Source organism: Monopterus albus, unplaced genomic scaffold (genome assembly GCF_001952655.1).
Source record: "Monopterus albus unplaced genomic scaffold, M_albus_1.0 scaffold273.1, whole genome shotgun sequence".
In the NCBI taxonomy this organism is placed as follows: Eukaryota; Metazoa; Chordata; class Actinopteri; order Synbranchiformes; family Synbranchidae; genus Monopterus; species Monopterus albus.
The window spans coordinates 111,118-118,809 of NW_018128153.1; the positions used below are offsets into that span (position 1 = coordinate 111,118).

General features: G+C 40.9%; 1 protein-coding gene across 3 annotated transcripts in view; it reads right to left on the reverse strand.

Moving 5' to 3' along the window:
• Positions 1-6: 6 nt before the first annotated feature.
• prkar1b (protein kinase, cAMP-dependent, regulatory, type I, beta) overlaps positions 7-7,692 on the reverse strand; it is a 63,780-nt gene continuing 56,094 nt past the window's right edge. For all 3 annotated transcript variants that reach the window (XM_020622143.1, XM_020622142.1, XM_020622144.1), the window contains 2 exons: positions 1,803-1,884; positions 7-1,387 (listed from right to left, as the gene is read on the reverse strand). In XM_020622143.1, coding sequence (XP_020477799.1) covers positions 1,215-1,387; positions 1,803-1,884 — 255 coding nt within the window. In that variant the 3' untranslated portion in view covers positions 7-1,214. The remainder of the gene's footprint in view (positions 1,388-1,802; positions 1,885-7,692) is intronic.

The window sequence follows — 7,692 nt, forward strand, 5'->3', positions numbered from 1 at the left end:
CAGAAAGGCCCCTGGTCGGCGGGGGCTCGAACCCAGAACCTTCTTGCCCCGAGACTAACCACTGCCCCACCATGCTGCCCACATTATCATTGAATTTCTAACTTTGAACTGAATCATATACACTATACTGTGCATCGAATCGTATCGAAAAAAGTATCATCCCATCCCTATCATTTATGCATTTATAACAGACATCATGTGTTAAAACAGCAAAATCAAATGCTTGCATTGACCCAACAACACAAACTGGTGCAAAAGCTTTCATCAAGCAATGTAACATAAACCAAAATCAGCTTATAAAAAGCATCAGATGTTTGTGTTTAGATTTATTTAGTCCTGAGACGGTGTAAGCATATACAGTATGTTTGTGTGTGTCATGTCAGCGTGTTTCAGACTTTGTGTGTATGTTGACCAGACTGACAACACTACTGTACCTTTAAAACACCACAGCTCACAGATCAGACTGAACCACTTCAGGGAATATTGGAAAAGAGAGGAATTCTTGAGGAAAAAGCAACTCGTCGATCTATTTGGCTGGCACACGCCACATAATATAAAATCTGAACTCAACATATCACTGCCTCTTACAACAACAGTAAAAGCACACGTAAGCTCTAAAAACAAAAGAAAGAGCAAAGAATTTATTTTTCTTCATACCTCAACATCTGTTTTAGGGAACAGAGGTCTGTGTAGTGAAGGTCTGATCTGACCTAGAAAGAAATGGCACCACACACCCAAAGGTGGAAAAAAAAAGGCAAACCACAGTCAGCGAGCAAAGAAATGTGTACTCACTTCCTCCCGCTGTACGTAAACATGACTTTACTTCCTTCTTATTTCCTGAATTTATCCGTACCCTTCGTAAAAACACGAAAGTGCAAACGCCATTCCAAGTATGCGTCATATACAGTCGACACACTGTATACATGCCTCATTTACAGTGTATACTGAGTTGAATGATCTCTGTCTTCACTCTGATTTTTACACTCCCGCATGTTGTTTTTGACATAAAGCTACGTGACAGCACAGGTCAAGTCAAAGTGCACAAGGCCAAAAAAAAGAAATGCACAAAATGGAGGAAAAAACAAAAGGCAGGATATAAGCAACCTGTCATTGTGGATGTAAAACCATCTACCCTGCATCCTCACCCCCTCCCACCAAATCTCTGATGCTGATGCTGCCCACCCCGGCTGGTGGTGCCCAGAGGGGCCGACCCGTCACACGGTGAGAGAAATGAAGCTGTTGTATCTCTGGATGTTCCTTTTAAGGATTTCTGAGCACGGCCCCAGCACGCGCTCGAAGCGGGGCCTGTCCAGCTTCACACACTTGAGCGGACCACGGGCGACTACAGTGGCTGCCCTGGGCCGGTTCAACAGCAGGGCGATTTCACCTGGATGAAGAAGAAGAGGACAGTCAGCTGGGATGCCATCAAATGTGTTCCAATCTAAACAATTAGTCAAACAAAAAAAACACGTCACCTTGGACTGTATCTGAGACAGTTTTCACTATATCCTGACATTTTGACACAAACCACAGTTCACCTATAATCAAGAACATTCTAGAATTGCTGATTCAACCTTTTTTAGTGACAACAGATTAAAAATCTGTGGAGGGAAATGATTAACCAGCTTATCTTCCTCAGCTCTGTAACATCTCAGAATTGATATATTTGTGTTTCTTCTTGCACAAGTAATAAAAAATAAAAACTAAAATATTAGGTATTATATAACCTAGTCTCTGTTTTGACCAATAGCTTTTCATTTTATGTGCTATTTGGGAAATAAAATGTCTTCAGAGCCACTTACCAAAGTAGTCAGAGGGTCCGAGGCGTCCGACTTCCACATACTCCTCATTGTCAGACCTGCGCTGCAGAACAGAGGCTATTCCCTGCAGATAGAAAAGAAGGAGTGTTAGAGGAAAGAAATAATAGACAAGAGAAAGAACAAGATGAGAAGGACAAAAATAAGAGGAGGAGGGGGTGTTGGTAGGAAAAACTGAGTTAAAGGAGGTGGTATGGAGGATTAAAATGAGAAATTCCTTTGCTTCATAAGAACACAGGTGCACAGGATTTAGCCCACTTTCCTGTGGCACCTGTTTCGTGGGATGCATATGAGCAGAAACCCACAAGACAACACATTCAGATATTCCAATGAGGTACGTGACACAAAATGTGATTAGTTCTGCTTTATTCCCTCAAGAGTGTAATAAATACAAACATCTAAGCTGAACTGACCTGCAGTGTCTCCATCACATAATCCCATTTATCAACATTCACCCCCGCCAAAAAGGAAAGAGCTGTACTGTCCAAGACTGAGGGAGCTCCACAACAGCGCCCCTGACTGACTCCAAACACATTCATGGATACACAAACACACTCTTCCCACTGCTCTCGTTAATTCACATGGTACATTGTACATCTGCATATTCACTCAGCCCAAAAACAATAACAAAGTACACAAAGAGACAGATGGAGTGAAATGCAAACTCTTGCAAAAGTACACACACACAGTGAGAAAATCAACAGCTGATGTCTGCTGGACAGACTGCGTTCTGTGACTAACCATGCTATGCATATTACCATCACACTGTTGTGCGTGCATGTGTGTGTGTGTGTGTGTGTGTGTGACTAATCTAAAAAGTAAAGGGAGGAAATTTGATTTCCATCTACTCTGCCCAGGAGATGATAGCAGTTCATGCAGTTGTATCTCGCAGCTGTTGATCAGCTCTGTGTGTGAATGAGCGAATGTTTGAATATTTATCTTTGCATATGAGATAAAACTAAGAATTTAAAGTTGTACTTGAGGTCCTACTGTATATGCCTACACTAATGTGTAACTGCCACACACTTGACAACTCATTTCTCAACATTTTGTGTGATAGAGCATACGTTTAGCTTGCATATCTTTAGACAGAGATAGAATATGTGTTTGCAGTGTCAATGACTAGACACTCGAGTTAAGCTATAATTGGTAGCAAGTAAAAAAAAAAAAAAAAAAAATGAGTAAGGAAATTTCCCAGCTTGTCTCGGACCATGTCCTAAAACAGACTTGACAGTTCCAGCACTCTTTTTCTGTCTTTAATCCTTGTCTGCTCACTCTGCTCCTTGTGCTGACCAGGCCAACAGTGCTAAATATGAACAAAACGACCTGGCAACTCCAAAACTGCCAGAAACTCACAGAAGGCATACAAAGGTGAAGCTGTATTTCAGTGAAAGAGATGTGTGTGACTGAGTGAGTTTGTGCTCACGGAGGGGATACTGTTCAAATTATGTGTGAGCGTCACTTCCAAGGAGGCCAAACTGTGCCATGCTGCCAAGACCTCCACATACGCAACACAGCAGGATGAGTTTAGCACATGAAAACAGAGCAGTGATACTGCAGCTAATCATAGCTGACAGTGATGTTAAAGAGTGCAGGGCTTACTGACATGTTTGCTTACTAATTTTTAGTCACTGGCTGACAGTTGCTTCCCCACAAACTATGATGTGCTGCACAATGTTCTGCACAAGAAACATGACATGATTATATACGATAAACAGCAAGACTGGTGTTCTGTTCATGGATGATGACAGAAATAAAGATGTAGTAGAGTTTAATCTAATCTCTCTTGAACAAAATCTATTGAAAACAACACACGAGTCGGTGTCTGATGGTCTGAAAACTTTACTACTGAAAATGTTTCATCTGGGCGGTTGTTTCAAAACGGCTTGAGAGCCAAAACCTTGACTATTAAAAGTATGTCTTTATTTTTTCTATTTTAAAACCTCGTCCATCCTGGTTCTAATATGTGAATATGTTGTTTAAAAGAGGCTAAAGAGAGATGTGAATGGGAGGAGAACGAGGGGGTGAGCCTCCTGAGTTTATGAGCAGTCGATTCCTCTCCTTTCCATTCATGTCTAAACAAAGAAAGTGAGACAGCGCAGCACCATCAAGTACAGTAGTTCATTTGTGAACAAGCAACATCCAGTGTGGTCCAGATAACCATCTCACACTGCACCACTCCAGTGGCAGTGCTCTACTTCACAGGTATTTCTTTTATAAACATCTGAGATCCTCCTCACCATGCTACCTGACACATTGTGCAATAAAGGAGAACAGGCGTAGAGAGAGGAACACCAACAGGAAACATGAATGAATGAATGCAAAAACAGAGAAAGAATTGTGAGCCAACATAAACAGTAGAAACAAATCTGTCTTCACACTTAATGACGAACCACTATCAATACTGTATCACTGGTCGTGGTCTTAAACCAGAATGCATATTTGCACCCAATCAAACCTAAACATGTGGAACAGACTGAGTCGGCTCATGGCAATATGTTGAAGTGTAGCATCTCGCATGGAGGAAGTAACAACTGTTAGATCAGCAACAGGCACAGAGAGAGAGAGGTGCAAGCAGAGATGGAGAAAGAAATGTGATATCCCATGTATCCTGAGTTCACAAGGCCACCCAGCATCAGCAGTGTCTGCACCTTCTCACTGAAATACTAACACACATATGCACACACATCACTTAGGCTACTGGACGTAGTGGCAGACAGCCAGCTCTGCTCACATGACTACTGTGAGGACTGACTCAAAACATGGTTTTACCCGTTAAGCTTTACCTTTGTTTTTTCACTGTGTTTGCACTCAGTCAAAAATAACTTCATTCATTAGCTGCACTGATCTTCAGTCTATAATGTTAAGCCCCATTAGCTTCATTGCATTTCAGTGCAGGTTACAGTGAAAGGTGATATACTGCACTGTCGACAGAGGACTCCTCTTCTGGGCGACCCACCGGGACCATTTAGATCCCCTCAGTGTGATTACTTGTGTGTGAGGTCAACAAATATGAGGTAAGTTGTTGTTTAGATTAATGACTGGAGGAGATGAGAGTGAATGCATTAGCAGAGAGGATGGCACCAGGAGGAACAACCCTCACCTGATTTAACAGAATGTTCATCCAGAGGCTAACGGGCAGAGAGGCCATCTGGAGTCACATAACTTGAACTTTAGTGAAACCTAAATCTGACTGACTTGACAAAATAAAAACATACTTTTAACTCAACTCCAGTTTTACCACCAAAACTCGACTCCTGTTGGATTTTAGCCTTCTGACATAGAATGACTTAAAGATTGAAAATAAAATGAAGAAGGTTAAAAATATATAAAAAAAAGACATGTAACTTTGAATCTGTGTGACAGCAACATGGAGAGAACAGTGAGTTTAGTGTGCTCACTGTTAAGTTGGGACTTTTGTTTGCCCTTTTTGCTCACACAGTGTTTGTAAAGAGCTTGTTAAATTTATTCATGGATGTAGGTGGCATCGATATGCTGACAACATAAGGGAAAAAACAGTTGGCCAGACTGTTATTAGTGACTGAATCATGCACAAGTGTTATGGAAATGTTACTTGGCAACAGATGGTAAGATTAATAAGTTGGTGATTAGCATTATTATTTACTGTTTTTACATGAAAGTGACTGGGCTTTACTCCAGACTGGCAAAGCGATGACTTTGTCCCATCTCCACTAACAAGTTTACTTTACAGCTGAAAACGGAACAAAAATCTTGGAGCAGCACATCCTACGCACTTTTTCCTTTTCAACATCGAGTTTCAAAACTGTCACTGTTGTCTGCCTCTCCCATGTTCAACAAATTTCTTAATCCCTTCCTCTATGTCATTTCAGGGCACAAAATACAGGCTGCTGGGCTTTGAGTGTATGGTCCCGAGGGAGACAGAGCATGTTGGGTGGGAGGAAAAAGCAGGAGGAGCTGATGCGAAGGAAGGTGAAGCAAAGTCTTCACGGCCCCAGGGTTCTGTATAGGCTTGTTTGTACAGTGTGAGAAAAAATGTAAACATGTTCATTAGGGCCCCATTCTTCTCAACAGGAAAAGAAAGTGATGCCTCTGTTCCTCTCCTTGGTATATCCTCCCCGTTAGGAATCACAAGAGAAGATTGCAAGGGCCGGAAGATGCGGTGAGGCTGATCTTGCAACAAAACTCACAGAAAATCCTTCTCACCCTGTTTATACTTGTGGTCCTTTTTCAATCAGCCTCCTATCTACACATATGATCCTGCCTGCCCACTTTGACTCATCCCTCTCTCTCATCTCTCTCCCGCGAGGCGCTGTCTCCTAACCCCGTGTGAAAGTCAGCAACACACATTCCACTACAGTCCACCCTGCTCTGGGAAAGTCAGGCGCTACTGCACGAGAGACATAAGGAGGGAGGGATGGAGCGACAGAGAGAGCTTAGTGAAAAACGGAAGATAGGCAAAAAAAAAAAAAAAGGATTAAAGAAAGAGACACTGCTGTTGGAAGATGTCATTAAATAGGAAGCTGCAAAAAAAGCTTCTGCTTGTTCAGGAAAGGCTTAAGAAAGCTGTGCTTCATTCCAGGTGATGAGAGTGGGTGAACCCTGCCAGTTTTAAAGAGTGTGACACACTGACGCAGACCTAGATATCAAACTGAAATATGCTGGCTGCCTATAACAACCGCCTTCCTCTCTCCCTTCCTTGGCCTCTGCCTCTCCTTCCTATAATCCCCCAGATTCCTCTGCATACTTTGCCTTTCCCCTCTTTGGGATGTACAAAGTCTCAGACTGATGACTCATGCATTGCTAACTGCTATATTTGTGTCCTAAACCCCCACTGGTTTCATTTTTTGCACAGTCAAACGGCTTTTAAGTGATTTCTGCAGCTTCACAAGACTCCAGTTGAAGGCTTCAAACTTGACCATTACTGATTGGATAATGTAAGATGTATGTGAGATATATACAGTGCAGTCTACATATTTAGACAGGGACACATTTTTGTCATTTGTCATTTTGTTACACTAACATATATTGATAGATTAAAATATGTGTGGTGTGTGAGAAATAAAGCGCCAATCTTCAGCTTTAAAATGAGACAATATACAGTAACATCTGAAAAGAATAAATAAAACATTCTTCTAATGTTTGAAAAGTAGGATTCATAAGAAATAAAACACACTCTTGGTTGATTCGGTATACTCAGTACTCAGTTCAGTGAATTTATGACTCTTCTATACTGTAGTTTTGCTACTGCAAATATCCCCTACAGTAAATATTATTTGTGGCCACAATGGATTCTATTCAGCAAATGTTATATGGTCTCAGTTTAATCTAATTGAGTGTTCACATTTCTGATGTCAATCAATGATTCCTGCCACCACACAGCATCTTCCCCGGTTATGCTCTCTTCTTCTGCTTCAGTTTGGTTTTCAGCAAGAGCCACAATTGCAACAGTGTTCACGCAGCATGGATGTGAATTGTCCAAACATTCTCCAAACACTTACAAACTGCAATGTACAATATATATTTGAAGAGAAACATACTTAAAATTTTTCATTTTTTAGGAATATTTATTGACCTAAAAAAAGCATTTGATACAATTAATCATGAAATATTAATTGAATATTAATTGATAAATTAGAAAGATATTGGATTAGGGGAATGGTTCTGAAATGGATTAGAAGTTATTTGACACATAGATGTCAATTTGTGAAGTTGGAATATCAGTCGAATGTTTTGGACATTGTATGTGGAGTCCCCCAAGGTTCAGTTCTGGGTCCTAAACTGTTTATATTATATATCAATGACATATGTAAAGTATCTGAATTATTGAAATTTATTTTATGTGCTGATGACACTACTATATGGGCATCTGGTGAGAATTTACAGCAACTTTTTG